We start from the raw sequence: 15,191 nt of genomic DNA, 5'->3' as shown, positions 1-15,191 counted from the left end.
GCTGTGCAAGCCAGCGTGATGCGCGCAGCAGACTGCAAGAGTTTTCCCTTCTAGGCTGGGGCCAAGCGATGGGCCCTGCGCAGGAGGAGTTCTGGTCAGCAGCAGGCAGCAGCAGGGCAGGCAGGGCAGGTATCAGATGATGACTAGGCCACTCCTAGCTCCCTCTATGGCCAAGGGGAATCTGACTCCCTTGGATATCCCTCATCTGACCATATTTGAACATGCAGGTTAAAGGACTTGTGTCCTTGATGCCACCAGTCACACCCGTAAGGGTAGTGCTGGCCATAATGGGAAACTGGGGGAAGTGTGTGGTAGTAACATTAACTTCGACTGTACCCAGTAGCAACATGCTCATCCATCTGTTCTGTGCATGGCCCTGAGAGCATGAGGAGCAAATCAGACTGGGCTACATCCTGCATGGTGCTTCCAAGAGATGGGGAGGAATATTAATGTTGTGGTGCAAGGACCTGGTGCAGTTGTACCTACAAGATAAGGAGTACTGCTGCGGTGCATTCACCAGAAATGCAGTCAAAGTGTGCACATGGAGAGGGCAGGTGCTGGCAGTGACCCTAAGAGGAATTCTGCCTGCATTACAAGAGATGCCAGTGGTGCACAGCCTGTCTGAGCCAGCAGGACTACATAAAAGGACATGATTTCATCCAAGGGATCAGGGCTGGAGTCACTGTTTTCTGGCCATGAAAGAGCTCAGGCTAAAACAAGTAGGAGAGATACAAATGTCAAAGGAGCAAAGTTTGACGGTCTGCTAAGGGCAAAAAAAAAAAAAAAAAAAAGGAATGAGCAATCAAATGGATTATATGAAGTCTGGTTCATTTAAGAGAGTATATAGCATTTTGGTCCTGAGAGCAGAGGCTTAATTTGATGACTCGGATGGTCCATTCCATTCCTGTGCTTTATTTTCCCCCCACCTATCCAAAAGGAAAAGTGCTCATCTTGGAGAGTACAACTCTGACTATTCCCCATGTGAACAGACACAACCCCCTGCTCCTGCCTTGCCTGCAGCCCACAGCTCAGATCGTCCCAGAGACACAGGAGCTGTCAGTGACGTTTTAACCCCCACAGCAGGCCCCTATGCAGGATATTGCATCACTTCACCTGAGGAGGCCCCAGCAACCCAGGGCGAAGCAGAAGACTCCAGAGCACAAACCCCTCCCCAAGAGCTGGGAAGGTGCATTCACCCTACCCAGCTCCTGCTGTTGTTCGAGGCCCTTGGAGAGGCTCCAGGGCTGGAAGATGGCGGGGCTGCCCAGCCAGAGCACACGCTTGGACTGACACAAACTCCAAGTTCCTTATCTACATGCCTCCTTGGAGTTAGGATGATGCTTCCTATGTAGTCCTGCTTGCAGTATCAGATTTTTCTGCTCCTTGTTTGTGCCCTGGGGCATTCAGTGACGCCTCAATGGCAGCACGGATGGAGTGGGAGGTGTCCAGGTGCATTCGGGCTTCCTGCACTGAACAGTTTCTCAACAAGCACAGCAGTGCTGTGGGGACGACCTGCAAGGAGAGGAGAGAGGGCATCAGAATAGCTGCTGGACCACTCTGGCTCCCCAGAGGGACAGTAGCTCTTACACATCATCGTGTGCTATATGGATCCCCCTCCACTCCAATACGAACAGCCCAAGGGTCAAGGGCTCCCTGCACACTGGCACCACAGCCCTGGCCTGCCAAGGGAATGCTTTAATGGTGCTTGTCCACTGCTTCTCCTCTGCTCAGGCTGGCTTTCAGAGACCAATCCCTCTGCATGCAGTAGTGTGCTAAACTCCTGCCTGGCGTGAAAGCACCCAGTACTAGGGCTGAGTTTCCTGATGCCTTCTGCCATGAACAGAAGGATGAAACCTGAGGGTGAAGAGGATCCAAATTACCTTGTTTTTTTCAGTTGCTACCCCAATGTGTGTGGAGATGTCTTTGCCACGGAGATCATCTAACAGCACTTCAGAGTCATAGATGACCTGCAGGAGGCTATCGAGGCACCTGGCCTCCGTGTGCCCTGTGAAGCGCTGCAAGGAGAATGCACACATTAAAGGCAGCGCAGAGATGTCCCACAGCAAATGGACAGAAGCAATGCAAAGTGAAGATGAAGCACAGCCACAGACAGTAATGCCTATGTCTGTGCAAATGCCCATATGTGTCCACGCAGATCTACAAGCAAGACAGACAGTACGGAGAAGGGCGCATGCTGGTGAGGCCAATAACCAGTCTGACAGTTCTCTGGGCTCTTTTAATGATTCTCATTGCCTGAATAGCGCAGCATCAGACAGTGACATCTCATTTGAGTCATAGAATAACTCAGGCAGGAAGGGATTTCTGGAGGTCCTAGTTTGACTCCCAGATCAAAGCATATCTACCTAGAGCAGGTTGCTCAGGACCATGTGCTGATGAGTTTGAGTATCTCCAAGCACACAGGCTCTGGGTTCAATCTGCTTCAGGAGCCCCCCAGCCCCTCGGAAACTTTCCTCAGGAGCCTTGTGCAAACCTGCCTCAGCAGCCCTCAGAGGCCTGGTTAGATGAGCGGTGAACTCTGAAGGAGGTGTCTAGCTATGCCCAGAATTCTCCCACTTCCCGCCTGAGGCCTCCTCAACTTCCAGCTTGGTAGGGTTCCAGACACTGAGCTGTTGAAAGGTCCGCAGACCTCTCCTGGGATCAGTCTTGATCCTCACCATGGCACTAGAAATGGAAATTGCCAGAAAACAAGGGTTGGCTGTTTTCTGTGTAGTGCCAGTCTGTCCAGAAGCAACACCAGTAGCCAGCAAAAGGCTTTGTCAGGAGCACCAAACTCCTCGAGAGCAGCCTGTCCTTCTCTTTCTCTCACAATGAACTTGATCTCTTCTCTCCTCAGTTCAGAGATCCATCTGACCCTGGCTTCAGGGCCCTGACATGGAGACCCCCCTGCCTTTCCCTGGGCCGTCGGCCAGGGTTGTATTACCTGTAGGATGGACACGGCTCTCCAGAAGAACTTGGAGTTGCTGATCCGCAAGTCTACCATACAATTGTGGAGGATCTTGCCCTTCAGAACATGAGCCCCAGTGCTGACCGTGTTGAGGATCCACTTGGTGCTGAGTTCCCGCTGGAACTTCTGTGCAAAACAGAGACATGATCTGAAGGAGCAGGGCTACCAACAAGGTCTTCTACCACCTCTGTGCCCAGCACTCTCCTTTGATACAGCCCAGGGTCACTGCGCAGCACAGAGTTTAGGAGATTCACCAGATCACGGAGAAGATAGGCTGGCTGACGTGCTATCCCTGCTGAGAAAGGCTCTACAGCAGCACTGTTGGCTTCTGCAGTGCCTTGGACACCTCAGCTTGATCTGGCTCATGAACAGCTGCAGAGCTGTGGCCAAAGAGTCAGCTCCCAGCATGCAGGAGCAGCATGGGTTCTGCTCACCTGCTCATCAAAAGCAGAGATGCCGTGCGGCTGCCCCTGTGGTGCTCTTGCAGCCCATGCCGGCTGCTTCCAGGCATGGGCCGGCCTGGTCTAGGCTGGAAGGTCGTGTTAGCCCTTCAACACAGGAGGGAGCTGCCTGCAGCCTTTGGCCAAGGGCAATGGCCCAAGCTGGGCACACCAACGCAGCCTCCTTCGGAGGGAAGCAGGTGGAGGGTGGTACCTGGATAAAATTCCCCTCGTACTCCAGGAACAGTATGGGCCACACAATGCTGATGATGGCTGGGAACAACTTCTTGAGAGAGGCCTGGTGGAGAGAAGGAAAAAAGTCTGCTGCTATAGCAGGGACCACAGCTCCTCATCTGCACATCCCAGGGCCAGGAGCATATGGGCAAGGGGAGCAATGGGACCTTGGTGATGTCTAAGGTTGCTGACTGCAGTAGGAAGCAGGATGGATGCTCATGTACTAGGGCTGACAACACATTCTAAATGACAATGATAAACAAACACCAACGGGGTGGAAAACACACCAGCACGTGGTCACTTTTGTCCCCACAAGAATGTAAGTAAGTGAGATCAGAGCAGGGCCAGGGCACTCAGGCAAGAACCTCTCTTTGCCTTGCATCTCATGCAGCCCTGGCTACAGCAGCTTTGTTAGAGACGGTCTGATTGCACCCTGTGCCGCTGTCCTTACAGGTTGCAATGAGGCAAGGTCTTCCTTTCTCTTACTGGAAGGTTTTGGCCAACTGTGGCATGAGACAGTGCCTGGATGTTGGATGTCTTCTCCTTCACCTGGACCACAAGCTCCTCCACCTCAGGAAGGTCATCTTGGGATAAAGAGAGAGATGGGGACAGAGCCCAGCATTAGCTACCAGAAAAAAAAAAAAAAAAAAAACACCAGAAAGAGGGAAAAGCCCCTTTCCAGGAGATCCAGCCAAAGCAGCCTGCACATCTGTGTGTGTGAACACAGCCTCCACACATGTGCATGCAACCTCACACACAGACACATGGGATCCACACACCTAAGCCTCTCACACACACACTGAATGTTACCATTGCACCTGCACCCACACCCCCAACTCATGTTCATGGTGTAGAAACACAGAGTCACATGAGCCTCCCTCATGCACACACAGGTCCCTGTGCACAGCACTCCCACATGTCCCCCAGCACATGAGCTCCTCATTCATGTACTGGTGCCCACCCCCTGCAGTGACTCACACACACAAATGTGCACATACGTATACATGAACGCCTAGGCATACACACAGACCCCTCCCCACATACACACACACATGCTCCTCACCCCCACAAGCCCTTTTCCTGCATGTGCACGTGATTCCCCAGGCATGCATATGTGTGTGCATGCCTCACTAGGTGCACGCGTCTCGCACACATGCTACACACAAACACCCTTGCATGAACACTCACATTCAGACGCATGCATCCCAGTGGACATGACCTTCCTCACCCATATATGCACTTGGATACATGTTCCTCACATGTCCCTTGCATGCATTCTCACATGCACACACATGCACCCTGGTGTGTGCGACCGTCCCCTCCACACATGCGCCGCTTGCCCACAAACACATCTCCTCGCCCGCACTGTTCCCCCTCCCTCTGCACAAGCCACCCTGCGGCACCTGCCCGCAGCTGCTCCCCAGCTGTCGGTCTGCTCAGCACCGCTCTCTGCCATCCCCAGCAGCCTCAGCAGCTGCCCCCTTGTTCACAGTGTCCCAGGCACTGCCCGCTGCCCCCACTCTCGCCTCACCGTCCAGGGTGAAGAGGAAGAGGACTGTGTCAAGCTCGGTCAGGGAGGGCAGAACGGTCTTCACAAAGTCTTCCTGAGAGAAAGCAAACTGTGGGCTCTGCAGGGAAAAGAAGGTGCTGCTTACAGTGGCATCAGCTCTGCTGCAGGCTCCTCTGCTACAGGCTCAACTGGACCCCTGCTCCTTCAACACCAGTGCTTCCATGGCCTCTCTTTGCCAAGAGAATCCTTCACACGAGCCTGAACCAGGTTCAGTGCAGGGGATGGGGAGTGCATCAGGAGGCAGCACAAGCCAGGCACCACATGCCACCTCAGTTTTCTTTGTTTCTAACAGGATTTTCCTGTTTTCTAACTGGTGCCATTTCCATTTTCCAAAAAGAATCTGTCTTTGTTTTCCCCACTCTCTCATCAGGAAGTTGAGGGTAGCTCTTTCCGAGTGGGTTTTGTGCCCCAGCCGGGTCATTCCCTGGGCTTGTCTCAGGGAACCCACCTCTGCCAGGCGCTGGGGAATCCAGGCAGAAGGCAGCCAGCTGGCATCTCACAGTGTGGAGAAATAGTGCTCTGTTTCTCATCCCTGAGAACCCACTGATTGGATTGATCTCAGTGCAGCAATCCAGCACTGTCACCTGATGCTGTTGGGAGATCTACAGGAGCACCCAGACAGACAGATCCTGTCCCAGTAACTCTGCACACTGGGCCTCACTGCTGCTCTTGTGTAGACAGATCTTACCTGTGATAGTAGCTCTGTCTCTTGGTTAAAGAACTCACTGTGGTCCCCAATTAGGAAGCCTCGCATATCCTTGGAGTCTGTGGAGAAAATTACAGGGAATCAGGCAAGCAAGCCAAAGGCAGTAGTGCAGGGTCTGGAGCACAAATGCAGAAGAGAGGGTGGGAGAGAGGGTGGGAGTGGGGCTGGATTCCATGACAGTCACTCACTGGACCAGGTGCAATCCCAGGACCCTCCTTAAGTGATTCACAGTTATCAAGGAGCCTCTGCCCTGGCCCTGCGAAGGACACAGCACATTGCAACATAGCATCATCCCTTACCTGCCCCAAAGGTTGGAACGCACTCCACGCCATCCATGATTGCAATAAGACCAAGTGTGTGCCAGCCCACCATGTACACACAGGCCTTCTTCTGCAGACTGGAGAAGGTACAGCAAGAGGTGATCACTGAGTGGCAGTGCTGAGAGCTTTGGAGAGCCCAGCACAGCGCAGGACATGCATGGGCACTCATGCAGACAGAAGAGCTGTCAGCAGCACTGGTGTGGGAACAGCCCAGCACAGGGCAATCAGCTCTGTGGGGTGCAGGAATAGCCCAGGGTAAGATCCCAAAAGAGCTGGATGTGGGAGCAGCTCAGCACAGGGTGAGGAGAGTGCTGGGGTAGGAAAAGCCTAGAATGGGAAGGTTGCAAGATGCGGGCAGAAGAGCACAACGCGTGGGACATGGGGGAACTGCCACCATCCACATCCTCAGGGGATGGAACTGGTGAACACAAGAGAGAAGCTGCAATCAACCTGTGGTAGCGTTCGAGGTGCACACGCTGTGGTGGAGCTTGCCTCCTGCTTTTCCCAAAGCTGTGTTTTCTTATTTGGGCAGGTGCAGAAGCAGGCACTTAACTGGCTTTTGCCTGAGGCTGTGCCCACTGGGACCCACCCCTTCCTCCATACCCAAAGCCAGCCTTGCTGCTGCAGGTAGAAGAGGGCTGACAGCACACCTCACCTGGTACCTGCTTGCTTCAACAGGGCAGCTATCTTTCTGCTCTGAGTGTAGGTGACTTTGTGCGCCCGTTCATATGTTCTCAGGATCTCCACAAGGCACCTAGACAGAGGTTGGATGTAGCTGAGGCTCATAGAAGCCAGTGCACCCCATCAAATAAGGCCAGAGGCTGCATCTTCTCAAGACAGAGGCCAGTCCACGTATCATTCATACCAAGCAGCAGCTTTCTCTTTTCAGAGACCAGCACCAGCTGTGACAACAGCTGTATCTCATGGGGAAGCTGCCTGCTTGCTTGACAGAATTCAGCAACCAAATACTCACTTGTCCGCAATCTCAGTCGCCCTGGAGATGGTCTTATGTGCTGCCAGCAGCAGGGTCTCCAGCAGGATCTTGGTAGCACTCCCACCTTTCATCCGTGAAGAGCCACAGATGCCTTCAGGCTGTGGGAGAGGAAAAGGAGATGTACAAGGGTATCAGCCATCAAACATTCTCTGTAATTGACTAAAGCCTTTACACGACAACTCAGAGAAGGGTCTCCTAGCCCAGCTGCCTTACACCCCAATTCCCCCTTGTCTTCCATGATCCCTGGACCTTTCCTCATCGTAACACCCTGTGGATAATGAGAAACAGTCTTGGCTATTGGGGAGACCACAGCAGAGGCAAAGTGTCATTCCTGAGGAGAGCAGGACTGTTGCGGAGCACTACCCACCCCCACCGCAGGGTTGAGGATGAAGGCTTTGTGCAATTCTTGCAGCTTCTGCATCCGTTCAGCAACCTGGCGAAAAGTGGAGTGCCAGCCCTCAATCCTGTCATTCCTGTAGAAGACATGCAGCGTAACAGAAGACACTTCCGCTTCGCCAAGCCTCAGGTCACTCTGAGGCTGTGCCCTGGAGGCAGAGAAGCTGGCATCTCTGCTCAAGGTTCCCCCATCCCCTGGCAGAGCTTTCTGTGCTCCATGCCATAACTATGTCTGTGGAGAGCCTGTGACTGTACTGACTCTCAGCCTCTTTCTAGGACCCATAAGTTCACATCCCCCTAGAGACATGGGATCCTGCCTGACCTAAAACCTCACCCTGCTCCCGTGCAGCTTCAGTGATGTGGCATTAAGCAGCTGTGGCCCTTGCCTGCCTGCAGAGGCTCTCGATACCCCTCAGCTGCACGTGGCTTTCGGGAGCAGGACAACCTGGTTTCCCAGCAAAGTCCTCTCATCTGACCTGTCAGTCCTGAGCTTTCTTTTCTATCTCTGCCAGCCAAGCTCTGCTCTACCACACTGCCCACAAAGTGACACCTCCCTTGGCACAAGACACACACCCAGGTCTCAGTGGAAACAAGCTAGGGAGGTCCAAGCTGGATGGGAGCATTGTTTTCCAGTAGGAACCTATTCCAGGCTCACATGGGATGGCTGCACTCTCCCTGACATCCCTTGAACTGGTGCAGGTATTACCTGGCCATGCTGACAGGGTTGAAGCCCACCAGGACTGGCAGGAAGATATCCAGATTATTCATGCAGAAATCCAGCTGCCCTGCCACAAATGGAGCCTGGAACAAAGCAAAGCCGTAACCCCCCTCTGCCATCTGGAGTGCACCAGAGGTGCCCCCAAGTGCTTACTGCCACCAAATGTCCTATACACACACAACTAAAAATGAATCTTGATGTCTGACTAAGATCCTGCAAGACAGAGACCATCCAGGTACAGGAGGGCACAACTTGCTCTCAGAGATATGCATGTACAAATACTTTCTCACTATGTTTCTAAAGACAAAACTTTGGTTATTGTTAAAAGCCAAATCTGTGGCTCTTAGTATTTAGCAGAACGTATTAGCAATGTAATCCCTGATGACATCATTGCTGGCATTTACAAACTTCTGAAGGATTTCAGGATGTCTGTGATATCTCAAAGTGCCTTAGCTTAACTACAACATTATGAATTAGAGTGAAACTGGTGTGCAAAGGATGTTCTGTCTCCTGCAAGGCAGAATATGGATGGAAAACCAGCCCAGCTACCCAGATGTCCACAGACCCACCCAAGAGAGCTGCCAGCTGCCTCCATCATGGCTGATTGCCATGGATCTCATCCATCCTGAGTGTAACTGCTCCTCCACATGCCAGCAATTATGAATCAGTCTTGCTCCCAGCCAACCTGCCTTCACCAGCAAAGCACTTACAGATAAGCCACAGGAGATGCCAACAAAAACCACTCTCTTTTTCCCATTGCAGACCTGAGTTTGGAGGAAAAAAAAAAAAAAAGGGAAAGACTGTAGTCTAGTTGGAAAAAACATTCCTCCCTATATTGGCAAGGGGCCCTGCATCAACCTGCTGCATAAGGGACAGTGCATCCAAGTTTGGAGAAAAGAGACTCCTCACTGTGCTGTCTGGAAGAGAGATACCATTCTCATGGGAGAGGTGGATGAAGGACCTTTGCACCACACTCTGCCCAGATGCTGGGACAGGAAGGAGCTCACCTGAGGCCCACGGAAACTGGGTTGTGCAGTTTCTTGCTGTCCTGTGTGTTGTCCCACCTAACCCCACATCAGCTCCTTCATGACTTCATCATCCACTTGGGTCCATACACACCCCAAGAAGCAGACAGACTTCCTTCCATCTTCTCCATCCTTCCTCACCTTCCTTAGCTCCTCAATCCCCAGCAGAGCACTGTCTTCCAGCCCCTCCTGAGACATCACCAATGATCTAGAAGGAAAACACAGCCAAGCTGCAGCTACCTTTGGGTAGATTACCAAATTACTCTTTGTGTCTCTGCCTTGAAAACATTTCCTAATTCTCAAATCATTGTCTTTGTCTTCTTTGCCTTCTCTGTATTCCCCAAATATTAACGTTCTTTTCAGGGGAAGCGTCTGTTACCCTCAGCCAGAGGCAAAAGAATGATCTTCCTCACTCTTCCCCTGTTTATACCCAGAAAGGACACTTGTCCATGCCGCTCTCAAATCCTTATCAGCCTCTGATCCTCTGCAGGATCCAGACCCATCTGCAGGTCCAGCCTATGCTCCTTCCTGCTGGATGGCTGCATTTGGCCGTATTAAACACATTGGCTATGTCTGCACTAGTAAATTAAAGAAGGCCAGGGACCATTCCTGGGCACTGAAGCATGATTATCCATGCTGTTTTATTAATATTAGAACAGCCTAGGACAATTAACACTTCCCAGACTATCCCCAGGAAATCTTTGGATGTAGCATGGCCCATAGACCATTCCTGATAGGCAATCTTAATGTATACATCTTGTTTTGCATAGCTGAGCAGTAGCGATAGGAACAACGCTGTGCTACCTGGCCTCAGGGCCTGAAAATATTACTGAGCACATTTAAATAACTAGTATGTCGGAGACATTTCATCCAAATGGGTACAATTCTCTGAGAGCTTTGCAGGACTGTCCTGGCATGAGGATTACTTACCCTGTGCCAGTGACCCACAGCTGCTGTGAATGCGACTGCTGGATTTACTGCTGGGTCACTGAACACATCTGGGACTAATAGTGCTCCCTGATAAATCCCACATAAAAATTCTCTCTGCAGGAATATACAGTGTCCGGTGGGAATGGAGTCCTGCTCCCTAATTGCTGCAGCTTAGGGTGCTCAGACTGAAGTGTAACAGGTCTGCTTGTACTGGGCAACCCAGCAAGAAAGGTAATCTGCTGCTGCTGCCAGACTTGTACGTACACTGATCACCTGCTTGCCCAAACCACAGCACAGACCTGCAGTACCAAAAGCAAACTCAGTGTCTCCCTTACCGGTCTCCTCCAGCAATGATGTATGTGTAACAGGGCAGCTGACCCAGGCCTTTCAGCAGCTTATTAAAGGAAATCTGTTGATAGAGAGCAAAGTATTAGACTAAAAAAAAAAAAGAAAAAAAGGACACAAGTAACAAAGCTATGGACTAACTCCCTTGGGAACACCCTGGCCAGTGCAATGCAAAAGGTCAGATCTTCTGTGACGGGGCGAGGTGAAGCAGACATCAAAGTGACAGGCCCAGGAGATCTCCAGAGCCAGACAGCTCTGCCTGCATCACAGATTCCAATTCTGGTAGAAACTACTGAGGAGTCTTCTGATATGGAAAGCGCTTCCTGCCTTCCATATGGACCACATGATTTTTCCCATAATAAACAGAAATAGGGACTAGAAATAGGAACTGGAAACCAACGGCCTCCCCCAGTGCTGTCGCCAGAGCAGCATAGGGCATCTTACCCTCCAGCCTACCCTCCCAGCTACCTTTGGGCGTTCTGCTGTTGCCTGAGGACAGCTCCAGTTCACCAGTTCACCTGCAGAACTTCGAGTCCTCAGGATACCCTGTGCCCCCTCCCCCCCAGTCCCTTTATATCTGAGGCAAAACTTGACTCCTTTGATCACTGCTGTAGCTCAGTGGCCACTCCAAGAGAGCTCAGGTAGTGGGAGCAGGGTATGCTGGCAGTCTGGGGCAGTGGACATGTCTCTGTGGATGGGGTAGTCTGTATGAGCATGGGAATGGGGTTGGAGTGCACTCAGAGACAAGAGCATCTTGACTGCTGGAGACCTCTCTGGAAGATGGGGACTCTGACTAGAGCCTCTTTGCAGATGGGAGGTTCCCAGCTTGCTTTGGCAGGAGAAGAATTTTGCAAGGGCTCTGCTGGGGCTGGGTGCCTGGTAGACGTCGCAGTTGTAAAGGCTAGGAGGGGATGTACAGCTCTCCAGGGGGTAGGAGAATCTGGCTTGTGGTTACTGAATGCCCAGGGCTGAGCACTGTCAGGAAAGGAGACTGCAGGTTGGTCCTGCTCTGGACTCCAGTGCAACCCCAGCACCCAGAGATGTGCGGAGGAGAGGAGCTACTCACAGCAATGAGGAAGGCCAGTCTACCGGATGTGCCGCCACCACTCAGGACAATGAGGCCATTGTCTGGGTCCTGTGGAACAGAAGGAGCAGGATGAGTGCCTGGTGCAGTGCAACCCGCAACCCAACCGTGGGGCAAAATGCATGCCCTGGTGCTGGCACTGTGGCTGCCTGCAGGACCTCCCTTGGGCTCGGAAAGGCTCCCTACCCACCAGCTGCCCCTGTACTGAACCCAGCCCTGAGCTACATAGGCAGCGCCCACACCGTGTCCCACACTGTGTCAGTGGCCCCGTGCCACGCAGGCAGCCCTGCGCCGTGTCCCGCACCGTGTCGGTGGCTCTGCGCCATGATGGTAGCCCTGCACAGTGTTGCAGCCCCTCACCTTCAGCACCTCCTGCACCTTGCTGATGATGTCTGTCATGGTCTTCAGCACCGACTCACTGTACAGCTTCTGAGGAGGAGAGCAGGGCTGGGGCGCACATGGACCTTGCCCGAGCTAGACGCTGCCCGAGATAAGGGGTGCTGGGGCCATCTGAGGCTGCTTTTCTCCAGGTGTCACCCCAGGCATAAAGCCAAGATTGTCCCACGCCCACATGCAGGGACCAGATGGATCAGCATGGAATAGGCAGCTCTGGGCTGGCCTCTCCTCATGGCAGCCATGCTAGCGTTGAGGACAGGGCAAGGGCAGGGACACTTTCATGAGACAGTGCTTGCCATGCGCCATGGAGGTTGCTGCCAACTGGGGCACCCTGTCCCAGCAAGGGCCCTAACCACAGAGCAAGGAAAGAGAGCTTCAAGGAAGCGGGATATGCTGGGCTGCAGCCCCCAGATACCTTGTAGTTGAGCGGGGCTTCCTCCTCCTCCTGGAAGATCTCTGCGTCGCACTCCTTCAGCAGCTGGACAATCTGCACTGGGTCGGCCCAGTCCAGCTCTCGTGTGATGGGATTGGACTTCTCACTGATGGGCAGCGTGGCCTCGTAGCCAGCCAGCTGCAAGGTGGCCAGCAAGGGTGAGCCTGGGGCCAGAGAGCCGGGACAACAGGGACGACACTGCCCAGCCCCAGCTGCTCTCCTGGGGCCCCAACAGCACTGATTTGGACAGGTTAAACATCACCAGCGAGCAGTGGGACTCACATCGGCACTGCTGCTGTGGACACGACCTTTGGGTACGGTGGGAGGCCATCCCGACCACCCTGCGTGCCTGCAAAGCAGCCCTTCCCCACGAGGGTTTGCTGCCAAACAGCTCTTCCCAGAGGCGCCTTTCCCACTACACCCATGGGCCCAGACCTCCCATGTTTGCACCCCCTCTGATGTCTGCACCCTGGAGATGTCCTTACACACCTAGTGTGGCAACCTTGACAGCTATGCAGTTCTTGTGCAGCATCCCAGCCCTCCTTGCCTTCAGGGTATCTCCTAAATCCAGGCCACTGCCAGCTCCATCAGGTCACTGCTTGGTGCGAAAACTCATCATGGAAATGCTCACCCGAGCTAAAGCCCCTGGTGCAGCCTGCCCAGGTCACACAGACACCTCCAGCAGTGCTGCCTGCCAGCTGTCCTTGAACCAGGCTTTATCCTACCGACCATCCCTGTCCCGCGTCCTGCCATCTCCACTGCACTGTCAGGAAAACATAGCTGAAGTTCAGGTAGGTGAGATTAAATAGACTCACATCACTTTGGAAACAAACAAAAATAAATAAATTTTTATCTTATCAAATAAAGCTACCATATTAATCTACCATAATTAGTGTGGGAAAAAAAAAAAGTTGAAAAAAGCATGTTGGCAATTTTTAAACTTGTGTTCACATTTCCTTCAAAATTATTCTGAAGTCTCTCATGCTAAGCAACAGCCTTATGATGCATACTTTCCAAGTGTTTTTTCCTTTCCTGATGACAAGCACCCCATGCTAGTCTCCAGACACAGAATTGCAAAAGCAGACGAAAGATGTGCTCACACACATGCTCTGCACCTCTGCTCTCCCTTGCCAGAGCAAAGTGGGAAATAGTGGTCTGAGGAAACTTCTGTTTTTGAACCTAGTTAGCAACAACAACAAAAAAAGCCTTCTGACTTCTTTAGCTGAATAGAAAAATTCACCTCAGTTTCTGGAGTTGCCAAACTTGTCTTGTGTTCAAGATACCGTGATTTAGTCTGCAACACTAATTTAAGTAGCTGCATTGAGCTAGTAGAAAGAATTTTTACTGGCTCTCAGTTTATTTGAGACTGCTTTGAAATAAAAAAGCAAGCATTAGGAAAACCTAAAATGTTTGTTCTAGCAGTGCAGAAGGGTCCAATTTTTGAGACAGGCTCCCACTGAGATGCACTGGAGAACAGGGGATTCCTGAGAATGATGGGGCTGGCTTCCCTGTCCACCACCACATCTGCTAGGGCTCCTCTGTAGGGCTCTGCTCGCAGCTTCCACCTTCCTTGCTAAAAGTAACAGTTCAAACATGGGATGTGGGTTTACCCTTGAACCCACTGCGGGGGCATAGAGGTGCCTTGTCTGACACTATTTTTGGCAAATTTAGACCAACCCTTTCACTGAAGTATGAAAGCTGCCGTTATAAACTCAGAGCAGTGGTCCCACAGCTGCTGGGCACACATCTCTCTGAGGCTTTGCTGCGCAGGCTGCTGTGGCATAGAGCTGCAGAAAGCAGCAAAGAGTTGCTTTGCTGGATGCTCCAGGCACCCAGTCCTGGCACAGCACATTCCCAGTGCCCAACTGTCCATCCCTCCCCAGCAAAGCACACCAACACACAGCACAGCGGGCTCCTCACCTCCCATCTGCCGGGATCTGGCGTCTCAATGATGTGCCTGTATTTCTTCGTCCCTCGCATTGTCGTGGCCCTGAGAGGGCAGAGCTGCCCAGGCAGCGTCCCCAGGGCCCAGGGCAGGTGCTGCTGCCTGGATGGGTCTGGGTCCAGTGAGCCCTGGGATTCACTGCAGCTTGTTTTGTCCTACCGTCACCAGTCCTTCACTGTAATCATTAATCCAGACAGTTAAAGATCAAGCTGTTGCTCTCTACGTGTGTCCTGCTGCCACATCGAGCTACCCCAGCTTATCCCCCCATGTCTCTAGCTATGGGCATGGTCTCCCAGCTCCAGCAGGACAAGGGCACTGCCTACGTCACTGCTGCCACACAAGGACAAGCAGCCAAGGCAACCAGCGAGCCACATATCACAGCAGGAACATACTGGCCTGCAATAAGGGACATGTGGGGACCAGCTGGCTGCAGCAAGGCTGGAAGAGTCCGGGCACAGCTGTGGTAATCATAGAAGAAAACTGTAAAAAAAAATAAAAGAAAAACTTAAAATATACCCAAGTTTGAGCTCTTGGAGCTGCCTCCAGATCTCCCCCAGGGTCTGGTCGCTCACATCTGGGAAGGCCCAATGGCCAGGGGTGCTCTTTCCTGCTCCAAGTGCCCTTCAGTCCTGCTCACAGGAAGCTGTGAGAGCATCCCTGCACATAAATGAATGTATTTCTAAGTCCACT

General features: G+C 52.4%; 1 protein-coding gene across 1 annotated transcript; it reads right to left on the bottom strand.

Annotated features, from left to right (window-relative positions):
* Positions 1–1,332: 1,332 nt before the first annotated feature.
* On the bottom strand, positions 1,333–14,536 carry GCKR (glucokinase regulator). Its single transcript, XM_010219669.2, has 19 exons — positions 14,477–14,536; positions 12,539–12,694; positions 12,088–12,156; positions 11,710–11,778; positions 10,634–10,707; positions 9,510–9,576; positions 9,054–9,107; positions 8,332–8,426; positions 7,597–7,702; positions 7,209–7,327; positions 6,891–6,989; positions 6,215–6,312; positions 5,898–5,974; positions 5,171–5,267; positions 4,126–4,223; positions 3,620–3,703; positions 2,942–3,091; positions 1,881–2,015; positions 1,333–1,512 (listed from the first exon to the last, which is right to left on the bottom strand). The coding sequence occupies exons 1-19, from the start codon at positions 14,534–14,536 to the stop codon at positions 1,345–1,347; spliced, it is 1,875 nt and encodes a 624-aa protein (XP_010217971.2). The 3' UTR covers positions 1,333–1,344.
* Positions 14,537–15,191: the final 655 nt, after the last annotated feature.

This window comes from Tinamus guttatus, unplaced genomic scaffold (assembly GCF_059628265.1).
Source record: "Tinamus guttatus ecotype Peru unplaced genomic scaffold, ASM5962826v1 Tinamus_guttatus_pri_ptg000531l, whole genome shotgun sequence".
In the NCBI taxonomy this organism is placed as follows: Eukaryota; Metazoa; Chordata; class Aves; order Tinamiformes; family Tinamidae; genus Tinamus; species Tinamus guttatus.
The sequence above is the reverse complement of the archived record's forward strand: the minus strand, read 5'-3'. Positions and strand labels throughout refer to the sequence as shown.

What these genes read in the sequence shown, in the direction of transcription:
- GCKR (XM_010219669.2), bottom strand. Translation starts at nt 14,536, where the DNA reads ATGCGAGGGACGAAGAAATACAGGCACATCATTGAGACGCCAGATCCC. An exon ending in AGGTGCAGGAGGTGCTGAAG is followed by an intron (nt 11,779 to 12,087) that starts GTGAGGGGCTGC and finishes TCTGTTCCACAG; the next exon opens with GACCCAGACAATGGCCTCAT. An exon ending in CAGTTGGCCAAAACCTTCCA is followed by an intron (nt 3,704 to 4,125) that starts GTAAGAGAAAGG and finishes TCTCTCCACCAG; the next exon opens with GCCTCTCTCAAGAAGTTGTT.